The following is a 15313-nucleotide window of genomic DNA, read 5'->3' on the forward strand; positions in this document are numbered from 1 at the left end:
ATGTGAACTGTGAACTTCCAGATGTTCAAGCAGGTTTTAGAAAAGGCAGAGGCACCAGAGATCAAATTGCCAACATCCGCTGGATCATGGAGAAAGCAAGAGAGTTCCAGAAAAACATCTATTTCTGCTTCACTGACTATGCCAAAGCCTTTGACTGTGTGGATCACAATAAACTGTGGAAAATTCTGGAAGAGATGGGAGTCCCAGACCACCTGACCTGCCTCTTGAGAAACCTGTATGCAGATCAGGAAGCAACAGTTCGAACTGGACATGGAACAACAGACTGGTTCCAAATAGGAAAAGGAGTACGTCAAAGTTGTATATTGTCACCCTGTTTATTTAACTTATATGCAGAGTACATCACGAGGAACCCTGGGCTGGAAAAATCACAAGCTAGAATCAAGATTGCCGGGAGAAATATCAATAACCTCAGATATGCAGATGACACCACCCTTATGGCAGAAAGTGAAGAGGAACTCAAAAGCCTCTTGATGAAAGTGAAAGAGGAGAGTGAAAAGGTTGGCTTGAAGCTCAACATTCAGAAAACAAAGATCATGGCATCTGGTCCCATCACTTCATGGGAAATAGATGGGCAAACAGTGGAAGCTGTCAGACTTTATTTTTTAGGCTCCAAAATCACTGCAGATGCTGATTGCAGCCATGAAATTAAAAGATGCTTACTCCTTGGAAGGAAAGTTATGATCAACCTAGATAGTATATTACAAAGCAGAGACATTACTTTGCCAACAAAGGTCCGTCTAGTCAAGGCTACGGTTTTTCCCCTGATCATGTATGGATGTGAGAGTTGGACTGTGAAGAAAGCTGATCGCCGAAGAATTGATGCTTTTGAACTGTGGTGCTGGAGAAGACTCTTGAGAGTCCCTTGGACTGCAAGGAGATCCAACCAGTCCATTCTAAAGGAGATCAGTCCTGGGTGTTCATTGGAAGGACTGATGCTAAAGTTGAAACTCTAATACTTTGGCCACCTCATGCAAAGAGTTGACTCACTGGAAAATCTGATGTTGGGAGGGATTGGGGGCAGAAGGAGATGGGGACAACAAGAAAATGAGATGGCTGGATGGCATCACCGACTCTGTGGACATGAGTTTGAGTGAACTCCGGGGGTTGGTGATGGACAGGGAGGCCTGGCATACTGTGATTCACGGGGTCGCAAAGAGTCAGACACGACTGAGAGACTGAACTGAATTGAATGGCAGATAGATGGGCAGACAATGAAAACAGTGACAGGCTATTTTCTTGGGCTCCAAAATCACTGCAGATGGTGACTGCAGACATGAAATTAAAAAGACGCTTGCTCCTTGAAAGAAAAACTATGACAAACTTAGACAGCGTATTAAAAAGCAGAGACATTACTTTGCCAACAAAGTTTCACATAGTCAAAGCTACGGTTTTTCCAGTGGTCATGTATGGATGTGAGTCAGACCATAAAGAAGGCTGAGTGCTGAAGAGTTGATGCTTTTGAACAGTGGTGTTGGAGAAGACTTTTGAGAGTCCCTTGGACTGCAAGGAGATCAAACCAGTCAATCCTAAAAGCAATCAGTCCTGAATATTCATTGGAAGGACTGATCCTGAAGCTGAAGCTCCAATTACTTTGGCCACCTGATGCAGAGCTGACTCATTTGAAAAAACCCTGATGCCGGCAAAGATTGAAGGCAGGAGGAGAAGGGGACAGCAGAGGATGAGATGGTTGGATGGCATCACTGACTCAATGGACATGAGTTTGAGCAAGCTCCCGGAGATGTTGAAGGACAGAGAAGCCTGGTGTGTTGCAGTTCACGGGGTCACAATGAGTCAGACACGAGTGACTGAACTACAGCAACAACGATGATGAATTTAGACGCCAAGCGAAATCAAGTCAGGATTGCTATTTTCCAACAGCCTGCATTTTTTTTCCATCCACAAGGATAGACCCCTTGGTGAGACGATGGTTGAGACCGTGACATGGAAGGGGAGTTGGCATTTTTAACACAGAAAGGACTGATTTAGGCTTCATTTTGTAGTTCGTGTACTTTTAGGCATAGTAGGGAATACAAAGAGGTATAGCACATAGTCCTTGCCCTCAAAACCAGTCAATTTTAGAGGAGACAATATGTGAAAAATAAAGAAAAATAGAACAAGGGCAGGAAATTGTCTTAGGCTGAGAAGACTAAAGATAATCTTGAGATGGTGGACTGTGAAGGATTGGCAGGATAGAAAGTTTATTTTGGAGTGAGGAGGAAAAACACCAAACTTGACAGTTAGATTGAATCATATGAAACTGTCAATAGTTGACTCTTCTTGATCTTTAAAAATTTAAAATAGTTTAACCTAATGCTAAGTTAGTTGAATGAGGAAAATACATAGACTTCCTGAGTTGACAAGGAAGCTACAGGCAGATCTGATGGGATTGAGCCTCTGCCTCCACACCACAGGCAGATAGACACCAAACACCCTGAGAATAGCATATACAGTCCTGATGCATTCCTTCTGAAATGGCATCATTAAGGACAAGTTATGTGATGTTAAACAGATTTTCATTTGCTTACGTTTATGACATCAGCGTCAGCTACTGCATCAATCTGCTGAAGGACTGTGGATGGTGGCGTGTATGAACCAGCAGCTAGAGCCTGTGACCCAACTTCATCCAGGAAACCCTCAGAAGACTCCACTGACATCAGGTACCCAGCTTTCAGCTTGTTCCTGTCCAGTGGAAGGTGTGTAAGGAAGGCAGAAGGCAGTTTTATGGAGCAAGTTAAAGTATGTTCCCAAATCCTTAAACATGTTTGAGTAAATATGCAAACTAATAGCTTTGAAATTTTAAGAGTGTTAAAGGTCTCCATTCCATTTCTTCAGTTTACCAACTATTTTATTATTTACATTATCATTTTGAAAGCTGTCATTATAAGATTATACTAAAAACCCAACAGAATGCATTTTGCTTTTAGACTAGAACTCAGATCTAGTTAAAAATATTTTAGTGTGAAGTCTTGATTACTGAAGGAATTCCAGCCTCCTGATACACTTTTGGGTGATAATATTAGATATCTCTACTAAAGAAAATACCTGTGTAGGCTCTTCTTATTGTCCCTTTTGCAGAATGCTGTGGACTGGGATTTGTCTCATTGAGGACAGAACAAGTGGGGAAGGAGAATATAGGTCTTTATAAGCTCCTGTAGCTTAAATGTGGGCACAAAAGCATTGATTTGAAATAAAATCCAATTCATAATTATCCCAGAAAGAAACTGGTGTTCAATAAGGCACTTGAGTTATTTAACTCAAACTCTGTAGCAAGACTTCCATTTAAACATAATTACAATTTAATGTAGCAGTTTTACCACACTGTCAGCTTAGTTGAAAAAAGATTTTACCTGCAGTAAACTTTACCAAGAGATTATTAGTTTGTCCCTTCAGCAATGACACCTCTCTTTCTCTCTTTCAATACAGGAGGACTAAGAACCTTACCAAAAACGTATCAACTCCGTCAAAACGGCAGGAAATAACCAGAACTTGGTGTTAATAACCAAAATTCTACACTTATTAAGAAAATACATTTTCTTAAATAAATTAAGACTTGAAACTGGTTTTTCCTCTGTTTATCCAGTGTTTCAGTTTGTCATGCATTTGTTTCTGATGCAGTCATGCAGAGCTGCGTCCTGTCAGTCCTTGGTTCCATGCATACAACATCTGATAAAGTGTGCTGTACTTATTTGAGAGATGCACTTTTCAGTGTGTACAGTATGAAAAATGTAATAATACTAATGAGAAGAGAAATGGTAAAAGGCTGTTCCCTCCTGGGTTGTAATTCACCATCATAACTTCCTTTGTGGACAATACTAAATGATCTTGAAGACTGAGTTTAAGGATTCACGTTTTGAATTGTCCTAAATGGATGAAGTCAAATTTAAATGTTTTAATCTCCTGTATGAAAATGCAAGCTGATTTGTAACTCTGTCCATAGTTTGTCTATTTTAAAGAAACTCCCAGAACTACTGAGTTAACAGGTGTTTGTTGTTAGCACTTGCTGTTAGCACAGTGAAGACAGTTGTATTTTAAAATCACCAAATAGATGGATGTTGCAATTTTTTAAACAGGTATCTTTTATTGTCTATCAAATCAGTAAAGAGGAAAAAAAAAGCTGCTAGTGGTTATGGTGGAACAGGCACTCCTGATGATGTGATTATAAACTGGTACAACCTTTTAATACTGTGACTGCAAAATATATAAACGCAAACATATATTTTAATGCAGAGCCTTTCATTATAATATTTATAACTCTTGGCCCAGTTGCAAATCTATACCAACAAGTAATGTGAAATATAAAATTTTTTTAAGCCCAAAGATATCCTTTATAGTTTACAATTTCCAACTGCCAACAAGTATATTCTGACATACCAATTAGTTCAATAACTGAATAAATGAAAACAGCATTATAAAGAGGAATCATTGGTTGGTAATGACAGATAATTATTTATTAACAACTATACATGTTAATTATTAACAACTATATATGCAGTATTAACAATTATGTTTAAAAATGGTGAAAATATTCAAAATGTTAACAATTTTATCGCTAGGTGGTAGGAATATATTTCCCTCTCCTTTAAATACTTTTTTGTACTTTTCAATCCTACTGTACCTTTGTTACAGTAGTATTGTAACTAGAAAAAAATACAACTTTCAAATAACTGAAAGTTAATATTGAAACTTACTTGGCAGCTTGGACATCTGGATTAGAAAGGTTTCCTTGAGCAATTGTTTTTACCTGGTTATAAGCAGCCTTGATAACCTAGGACAGAGAAGTAAAAGCTGGTCATCTTTGATCAGTGCCAGAGTCTCCTGCACTATTTCCAGATGCTCCTCTATGAGGCAGAAACACAAGATGGAAATAGTTGTGTCCATCTGGAGTTTGTAAGTCAGTATGTGCTGCTTACACTTCCAATAAAGCAGTTGTTTGTACAATATGCAAGTAGCCAAGCTTCTTATAAACATTAAGGGGCAGAGGATGGCAGTAGGGTTTAGGAAAAGAAAACTCAGGGATTTACAATTGCTTATGAAGAATAAGCACCTTTTAAATTTCCCCAGGCTCTCAAAGTATCATGTAATTAATACTGCTATCTCTTACTATTCACTAAGAAGAAAGCAGTAAACCATACAGAGCCAATCTGTAAAGACTGTCCATGCCTGGAATGCTGGAGTCATGAAGGAATCAAGTTCTAGTGATGTGAGTGGGTATAATAAACCAGGCCCATGATTTGCTCCATCTCAACCTTGGCATCACTTGGGGTCTGTTAACTTACTTTACCCTCCAAGTGAGCTGCCTATTTCCACAGCCATACCCCAGACCTGAACACTGAAATCCTCAATTCCAAGACCTCTGGCCTGTCTTTAATCATGCTATCCATATCTTCCATTTTTGCCAGCATCTCTAGTTCCTTGATTTGTCCACTTTCAATCTATCATGTCCCTCTGGCTTTACTTCTTTAACCTAAATCCATGAATTATCCTTTCAGCCACTCCTACCAGTTTTTCCAACTTCCTGCCACCTCTTCATACTTCTGACCAGCCTACTTTGCAAGATTCCAACCTGGGATCAACCCTACAGCTTGCCTCCTCCATTTTTCCATAAGGCTAGACATCTGACTATACTATGAATCTGCTGCTCTGCTCATTCTGTGTGCGTCTAGGCACTCATCTGTCCCCATCCTCTTACTTTAAACTCTCCTTTCTCTTATTCTCAAAACATGATTTAGCTTCCTACCTCACCAGGGATGTACTTCCTCATCTCTGATATCCTGTTCTCCCATCAGCCTTTATGTCCAAGGATAAAATGTCTATACTTTGGATCCTGCTTGCTCTTGCTTTTAAAGATTTAATCCACCTATAATTTCCTATCTCCTATATTCACTCCAATTTCTTTCCTTTCAGTATGAATATCTGTCTCTTCCTACTTAATCTCAGTGTAAACTCTACTAAAATCCCACCCACTCCCCTATACCTGCACCAACTTTGCATTTCTTACTTCTCATTCATTTCTTAATATTGTAAACTTTAGTTCACTTCCAATAGTCTTGTAAAAACTGATATTGTCCAAGTTTGCTAAAACCACCAGACTTCCCTGTGGTAACTAAAGGCATGTTAATACAGAGTAGATCAAAAGATTGTTAACCAGTCTCTCTTTCTTGGTCTCCAAATATACCAGTTTCTCTTCTTTTTGTTTTCTTGGCCATTTCCCCTCGCTTGACCTTCAGTTTTCTTCTACAAACTTGCATATGTAACCCTGATTTCAACACACTTTTTCTGTTGAGGATTCCCAGTATACATCTTGGCCTTGACCTCACTTGAGTTCTCCATTTAGATACCCTGCTGCTGCTGCTAAGTTGCTTCAGTCGTGTCCGACTCTGTGCGACCCCACAGATGGCAGTCCACCAGGCTCCCCCGTCCCTGGGATTCTCCAGGCAAGAACACTGGAGTGGGTTGCCATTTCCTTCTCCATTAGATACCCTAGAGGCAACTTAATGCCACATGTCCACACAGAACCAAAATACCAAGGAGGCATTTCCTCCCTCTTTCCTGGAAGGATTAGTATATATGTTTTCTATTTTTAACTTTCTTCCATAGCAGATAACACTTTAATGATATTACACTAGACAGGGCTCTGATAAATCACAGTATTCAAACATTCTGTATTTTTACTAAAAAACTGTTAACTGGAGAAAAAAGTCTTGTGAGAATTTTTCAGTTTGCAACTTACATCTCCAGCAGATGCAGCTTGTGAGATAGTGTAGAACCCAAAGAGTCCAGAATCTGAGTAACTGGCATTAAAAGCGGAAACCTGAAATATAGTAAAACTTTACTGTATGTCATTCTACCAGGTAAAACAGGGTAGTTTCCCTAAGGTTGTCTAGAAAAAACATGTACCTTCACAGTATAAGCAAAGAGATGAATTAATATTTCACGTAACTGGTTCTATTAAGGACTGGAGTGTTCTGTACACAGGTTACCTTTTTCAGAACTATAATGGTTTTAACTTTTCTCATTTAACTCTTTCTAAAATGGATTGCTCACTTTCCTTGGTATTTTCTAACCTTTTGATGGTTAAGGGTTAATGCAAACAGTAACCTGTAAACATCACTACATTACTACTATAGATTCAGTACAGCCAAGTGATGCAGATCATGATCTTTGACATTAGACAAACCTGCTTTATTCCCTCTGCTGTTGGTAGTGACTTCCTTTTCACCAATTCACTTTTACTTTTTCTACAGACCAAAGTCAAAGGGTTAGAAAACTCTTTCTGCTTAGTAGCAGGTGTCCAGGGGAGCAAGAAGTTTAGCCTCTGGAAAACAGGGCTATTTGTGTGTATAGTCTGAGTAGTGTTAAGCTCCTTGAGGTGGATATGACATCCTAGTAAAGTGCTTTTCAGTGTTTATGTGGACCAGTAACCTAAGGATCACTCGTGTGTCTGAGCACTATGTGCTTAGCTATATCTGACTCTGCAACCTCATGGACTGTAGCCCGCCAGGCTCCTCTGTCCATGGAAAATTTCTAGGCAAGAACACTGGAGTGGGTTGCCATCTCCTACTCCAGGGGATCTTCCTGACCCAGGGATTGAAACCACATCTCTTGCATCTCCTGCACTGGGAGGTGGATTCTTTGCCAGTACCGATACCTGGAAGTCCAAGGATCACTTGAGTTGTTATAAAAAACACACTTTCAGGTTCCCACAACAGATCTACTCACTCAGATCACTACAAATGAAGTCTGGGAGCCTGAATTTTAAACTATATTCCAGGTGAAGTTTGAAAACCATGGGTTCTGTCTATATGAAGCACACAAAGATATGCACTTCAATCACTTGAAGTTTAATTACAATTCTGAGACTAACCTAGTCATTCTCCAAATTTCTGGCCAAATTCTAAAGTAGGAATTTCTGTTAAATTACGTCACTGGATTAAACTCCAACTATCCAAAGCATCATTAACGTTCAATGGAAAAGAGTAAAGCATGAAAAAATGAAAATAGAGTAGACCACAGACCAGAAGAAAGACCATTTGGAGGAACTCTAATTTAGGACTAATTTAAGATAATGGTTTGAAAACTGTGCTCCATGGAACCCCAAGGCTCTGTTTAGAAGATTCCAAGGGTTTCACTGTCAAGTAAGCCTTCTACTTTTTTAAAAGCAAAAGTTTTTGTGTTGGGCATTGCAGCTGGGAAATGGTACTGGATTAAAAAAGGCTCCTATGCTTAAAAAAAAGTCCGACACAACCACTCAAGTATTAAAAGGACGGATAAAAAGAGAAGACTGATTTTAATTTCCACAGTTAAATGTCAAACGGCCAAAGACTTATTAAAGCACAACCCACCTGTGCCATGTGCTATTGCTGAAATTATGAACAATACTTAACTCTACAATTTTGTGTTAAAGACATCATTGAGTACAGCACTTTAACAGCATCATCTTTTAGGATTTTACATAGCTCAGTTGAGTTCCTTCACCTCTACTATCTTTGTTCATAGTAGTAATGCCTCCTAAAGCCCACCTGACTTCACATTCCAGCTCTAGGTGAGTGACCACACCATCATGATTATCCAGTCATTAAGACCTTTCTTGTATAGTTCTTCTGTGTATTCTTGCCACCCCTTCTTAATCTCTTCTGTTAGGTCCTTACTGTTTCTGTCCCTTATGGTGTCCATCCTTGCATGAAGTGTTCACTTAGTATCTCCAATTTTCCTGAAGAGCTTGCTGGTCTTCTCCATTCTAGTGTATTCCTCTGTTTCACTGTTCATTTAAGAAGGCCTTCTCATCTCTCTCCTTGTTGTTCTCTGAACTCTGCATTCACTTTTGGGGACATCTGTCCGTTTCTCCCTTGCCTTTCACTTCTCTTCTTCCCTGAGCTATTTGTAAAGCCTCCTCAACCATGCTGCATTCCTGCATTTCTTTTTCTTTGGGACGGTTTTGGTCACTGCCTCCTGTACAATGTTATGAAGCTACATCCATAGTTCTTCAGGCACTCTGTCTACCAGATATAATCCTCTGAATCTATTCATCACCTCCACTGTGTAATCACAGGGGATTTGATTTAGGTCATACCTGAAAGGCCAGTGGTTTTCCCTATTTTCTTCAATTTAAGCCTGAATTTTGCAATAAGGAGCTCATGATTTGAGCCACGTCAGCTTGAGGTCTTGTTTTTGTTGACTGTACAGAGCTTCTTCATCTTTGGCTGCAAAGAATATAATCAATCTGATTTTGGTATTAACCATCTGGTGATGTCCATGTGAAGAGCCTTCTCTTGTATTGTTGGAAAGGGTGTTTGCTATGACTAATGTGTACTCTTGACAAAAATGTTACCCTTTGCCCTGTTTCATTTTGTACTCCAAGGCCAAACTTGCCTGTTATTCTAGGTATCTCTTGACTTCCTACTTTTACATTCCAATCCCCTGTGATAGAAAGGACACCTTTTTTTGGTGTTAGTTCAAAATTGGGAAAGGTGTGCAACCAAGGCTATATATTGTCATCTTGCTTATTTTACTTATATGCAGAGTGCATCACGCGAAATGCCAGGCTGGATGTATCACAAGCTGATGATACCAATGTAACGGTAGAAAGCAAACAGCATGAGGGTTAAAGAGGAGGATGAAAAAACTGGCTTAAAACGCAGCGTCCATAAAACTGAGATCATAGGATCCAGTCCCATCACTTCATGGCAAATAGAAGGGGAAAAAGTAGAAGTGACATTTTATTTCCTTGGGCTCCTAACTCACTGTGGACGGTGACTGCAGCCATGAAAGTAAGATACTTGCCCCAGAGCAGGAAAACTAAGACAAACCTAGACAGCTATTAAAAAGTGGAGAAATCACTTTGCTGACAAAGGTCCATACAGTCCAAGCTATGGTTTTTCCTGTAGTCATGTACAGATATGAGAGTTGGACCAGAAAGAAGGCTGAGTGCCGAAGAACTGATGCTTTTGAATTGAGGTGCTGGAGAAGACTCTTGAGAGTCCCTTGGACTGCAAGGAGATCAAACCAGTCAATCCTAAACTATTGCTGAAGCTTAAGCTCCAATTAAGTTCACTGAACCGAACTGAAGCTCCAATACTTTGGCCACCTGATGCGAACAACTGACTCATTGGAAAAGATTCTGATGCTTGGACAGATTGAAGGCAAAAGGAGAAGGTGGCAGCAGAGGATAAGTTAGGCAGAGCCACTGACTTAATGGACATTTCAGTTCAGTTCAGTCACTCAGTCGTGTCTGACTCTTTGTAACCCCATGAACTGCAGCATGCCAGGCCTCCCTGTCCATCACCAACTCCCAGAGTCCACCCAAACCCATGTCCATTGAGTCGGTGATGCCATCCAACCATCTTATCCTCTGTCATACCCTTCTCTCCTCCTGCCCTCAATCCCTCCCAGCATCAGGGTCTTTTCAAATGAGTCAGCTCTTCACATCAGGTGGCCAAAGTATTGGAGTTTCAGCTTAACTCAGTCCTTCCAATGAACACCCAGGACTGATCTCCTTTAGGATGGACTGGTTGGATCTCCTTGCAGTCCAAGAGACTCTCAAGAGTCTTCTCCAACACCACAGTTCAAAAGCATCAATTCTTCAGTGCTCAGCTTTCTTTACAGTCCAACTCTCACATCCATACATGACCACTGGAAAAACCATAGCCTTGACTAGACGGACCTTTGCTGACAAAGTAATGTCTCTGCTTTTTAATATGCTGTCTAGGTTGGTCATAACTTTCCTTCCAAGTAATAAGCGTCTTTTAATTTCATGGGTGCAATCACAATCTGCAGTGATTGGAGCCCAGAAAAATAAAGTCAGTCACTTTTTCCCCATCTATTTGCCATGAAGTGATGGGACTGGATGCCATGATCTTAGTTTTCTGAATGTTGAGCTTTAAGCCAACTTTTTCACTCTCCTTTTTCACTTTCATCAAGAGGCTCTTTAGTTCTTCTTCACTTTCTGCCATAAGGGTGGTGTCACCTGCATATCTGAGGTTATTGATATTTCTCCCGGCAATCTTGATTCCTTCCAGCTTGTGCTTCTTCCAGCCCAGCGTTTCTCATGATGTACTCTGCATATAAGTTAAATAAGCAGGGTGACATGAACATGAAGTTCATGAACATGAAGTTAATGGACATGAAGTTGAGCAAACTCCGAGAGTGAGGATTTTGGATTTTTTAAGCATTCAATTCTTTTTATATTAGAATAACAGTAAGTTTTTGATAGACCCACTAAGGTAGTAAAATTAAGCCTGGCTGCCTCTTCAATTTTACAAAGATTTTCTTTGTGTCATCTTAAATTTTAAAATTTTAAAAGCAGATTAACACTAAGAGCAAGTTCTCAGGACAACACTGTAAACACTAAGCCTTTGAAAACAACAGGAAGGATATTCACTGTTCAGACTCACATCAAATGGCTGGTGAACTCCCTTGGCAACAGCCTGGTACAGAGAGCTGGTGGCATTGCTGCCCCTCTTAACATGTGGCCCAGCACCTAGGACATGCTGGAGAACACTGAACGCGTTTGCTTCTGCACTTCCTATGGCTGCACTCTCTGCTACAAGAGCAGCATGGACGAGACTGTCTCCATTCTGTTCTCGAACTTCACCTGGGGCCACGTAAAGAAAGAGCAAAGAAGAAAGCACTTTTTGGTTTTATTCTTCAATATTCTCTGTGAGACAGTATTATTGCATTAAGATGAAGCTTTTCTCTGGCCTGGTGCTCACCTTGCTATCCTGCCCTTCCCCCAACACATTCACAAGCATACTTAACACATAACACCCAAGCAATTGATACTTTCCACAATGATACTATCTCTTTCCACACTGATACTGTTTGGTAGTAAACAATCAGGCCTATTATACTCCAATATGCTATTGTAGGGGAGAGGCGGCATCCTGGTAAATTAACCTTAACAGAACAAAATGCTTACCTCCATGGTACTTGGCTTTCGCACCAGATAAACCAAGGCCACCCCTTATGTTAAGAAACTGTTCGGCAACTTGCTTTAGAACAGGATGACTCACACCTATTTCAGCAGAAACAAACAAAAAACTATAGAACCAGAATTTCTACAACACAATTGTAGAATACCTACTATTTTAAAAATGCTTCATTATATAATTAGAATATTATAGTGCTACTCTTACAGAGATATGCATTTACATATTGTCATCTAGAACTTTTTTCTATGTAAATATTATCCTTTTTATTTTTAAAATGGTGTCTTCTATTGATACTGTTTCTAACTTGTCTTTTGTAATTTACTTCTGAATGGACTATACCAAACATTTAATGGTTATAAAGAATTCTATTATACCAATGTACCATTATTTATTTAATCAATCTCTTCCTGATGGACATCAGTATGTTTCTAATAACTGGCTATTAAAACAATATTGCAATATGCATCAAGAGGCATTTTCAAAAGGAACGAAGAGATACTCCATAAAATGAGAAAAATATTTGCAAATAATGTATCTGGTAAGGATTAGTATCCAGAATATATAAAATACTCTTACAACTCAACAATGAAGAACAACAACCCAATTTAAAAATGGCCAAAGCACTTGAATGAACATTTCTTCAAAGGAGACACATAAATAGCCAAAAAGCACAAAAAAAGATGTTATCAATCACTACAATCAAAAACCACAATGAGATACCACTTCATACCCATTAGGATGGCCATAATCAAAGACATATGATAGTACATATTGGTGAGGATGTGGAGAAGTTGGAATCCTTATACACTGTTGGTGGGAAAATAAAATGGTTCAACTGCTTTGGAAAACAGTCTGATAGTTCTTCAAATGGTTAAATAGAGAGATATCCTATATCCTAATCCTAGCAATTCTACTCCTAGGTATACACCAAAAAGAATTAAAAAGATATTTTGTTAAAAAACTTACACGAGTGTTTATATTCTTAATAGCTAAAACATGCAGGAACAACCCAAATGTCCAACTGGCGAATGAACAAAATGTGGTAATGAAATATTTTTCAGCCAGAAAAGGGAATGGAACATTGGTACATGCTATAATATGGATGTACCTTAAAAACATTATGCTAAGTGACTAAGTGAAAAGTCAGTTACAGAGGCTATTACTGCATAATTCTCTTTGTATGAAATGTCAGAAGAGTCAGCTCTCTACAGATAGAAAATAGATTGCCGGTTGCCAGATGCAAGGAGGTGGAATGAGGAGTGACTGCTAATGAGTATGGGGTTTCTTTTGGGCATGATGAAAATGTTCTGAAATCAGATAGTGGCAATAGCTGCACAACTCTGAGTATGCTAAAAACCAAAAACTGCACTTTAAAATGGTGAATTTTACACAATGTGAATTATACCTCAATTTTTATAAAACAAACAAAATCTAACTACTGCAAATAATATTCTCATGCAAGTATTTTGTAAACTTGTCAAAATATTTCTGAAGGGTAAATTCTTACCAGTTTACACTCCCACCAATAATTTTTGAGTGCCTATTTCTTCATACCTTGGTTAATACTGGGTAATGTCAGTCTTTTAATTTTTGCCAACTTCACATATTAAAAATTTCTTAGTTATTACATCTTTTACAATAATTGTATACACACATAACACACTTTCTGCATGAATTGTTTGATCAACCCTTTGAAGATTTTTCTATTAAACTGTACTTAAAACAAAAGCTCTTTGTAAAAAGCTCTTTGCTTAGAGAAATTTGCCCTTTGTCATAGGTTTTGCAAATACTGTAACAAATTTAAAAGTTAGCACTTAAAAAAAAAAAAGACTAGCTTTTTTTCTTTTCAGAGTTGTGGAGGATTTATTTATATACTATAAAACTGTGTTGGGGATATTTAAAAAATTTTATTGATGTACAGTTGATTTACAATGTTGTGTTAATTTCTGTTGTACAGTAAAGTGATTGTTATACATATACTTTTTCATTATGGTTTATCACAGGAAATTGAATAGAGTTCTCTGTGCTATGTAGTAGGACCTTGTTGCTTATACATTCTATCTATACTAGTTTGCATCTACTAATCCCAAACTCCCAATCTTCCCTTCCTGACACCCCTCAGCAATCACAATTCTGTTCTCTAGGAGTCTGTTTCTGTTTCACAAATATGTTCATTAGTGTTGTATTTTAGATTCCATGTATAAGTGATACCATGTGGTACTTCTTTCTCTTTCTGATTTACTTCAATTAGTATGATAATGTTTACAACCATTCATGCTGCTGCAAGTGGCATTATTTCATCCTTTTTAATGGCTGAATAATATTCTATTGTATATATGTACCGTATCTTCCTGATCCATTCATTTGTCAGTGGACATTCAGGTTGTTTCCACAAAAGACTAGCTATTAAAATCCTATCAGGGCTTCCCTGGTGGCTCAGTGATAAAGAATCTGCCTGCGAATGCAGGAGACACAGGTCTGGGATTGATCCTCGATCTGGGAAGATCCCAAACGCTGCAGGGCACCTAAGCCTGTGCGCCACAACTACTGAAGTCTTACAGCCTGTGCTCTGCAACAAGAGAAGCCACCACGGTCAGAAGCCTGTGCACTGCAACTAGAGAGAAGCCCCCGCTCTCTGCCACTCGAGAAAAGCCTGTGCAGCAACAAAGATCAGCACAGCCCAATAAATTAAAAAAATCATGTATATAAAAATCCTATCACATACTGACTTTCTGACATAACAGAGGGTAAGTTCTCAAATCGTGTTCAATCCAGTATTCACATAATTATAGCTTAAGGGACTACTCTTTTTTTAAGTAACGCATACAGGGACAGTGAAACAATATCTTTATTCTTAACTATAAGTGCAACATCTACTAGGAGCACACCTTAGTTTCTCTTTTTTCAATTATCCACTTTCTAAAATGAGACAGAACAACATACGGAGAATTGTGTAATCAGAATTTAAGAAAATACCCAAGTGAGTATATTATAAATTAAGGCTGGTTACCAACATAGTGATAGAATTACAATACACTGGAAAGGCGTCCCTTTCACTACCACAACAATTACCAAAGGAAAAGTCAGCAACCTCAGGGAATTTCCTATCTACCACTTTCTCTGGGAGCCAAGAAACATGGAACTGTAAGTTATCCAGATACTGATATAACTGTAAAAGATGTATATATACACAGTTACATATGATAGTATCTGATTTTACAGTTTCAAGGATAATTCTACCTTCTCATTGAATATAGTTTCCTGTGCTATAACATAGGATCTTGTTGTTTATCTATTCTATACATAATAGGTTGCATCTGCTCTTCCCAAACGAACCCTTTCCTGTGCTTCCCCCTTGGCAACCG

The 15313-nt window shown here is 38.7% G+C and overlaps 1 protein-coding gene across 1 annotated transcript in view; it reads right to left on the reverse strand.

Moving 5' to 3' along the window:
- Positions 1 to 15313, reverse strand: part of UQCRC2 (ubiquinol-cytochrome c reductase core protein 2) — a 33014-nt gene that overhangs the window by 4070 nt on the left and 13631 nt on the right. The window contains exons 9-13 of the mRNA XM_055409630.2: positions 11936 to 12031; positions 11412 to 11611; positions 6752 to 6832; positions 4710 to 4786; positions 2547 to 2700 (exon numbers count right to left, since the gene is read on the reverse strand). Of these exons, the coding sequence (XP_055265605.1) occupies positions 2547 to 2700; positions 4710 to 4786; positions 6752 to 6832; positions 11412 to 11611; positions 11936 to 12031 (608 nt within the window). The remainder of the gene's footprint in view (positions 1 to 2546; positions 2701 to 4709; positions 4787 to 6751; positions 6833 to 11411; positions 11612 to 11935; positions 12032 to 15313) is intronic.

The sequence above is a fragment of the Moschus berezovskii genome, chromosome 27 (genome assembly GCF_049115385.1).
Source record: "Moschus berezovskii isolate FMDL1 chromosome 27, NW_MosBer_1.0, whole genome shotgun sequence".
Lineage (NCBI taxonomy): Eukaryota > Metazoa > Chordata > Mammalia > Artiodactyla > Moschidae > Moschus > Moschus berezovskii.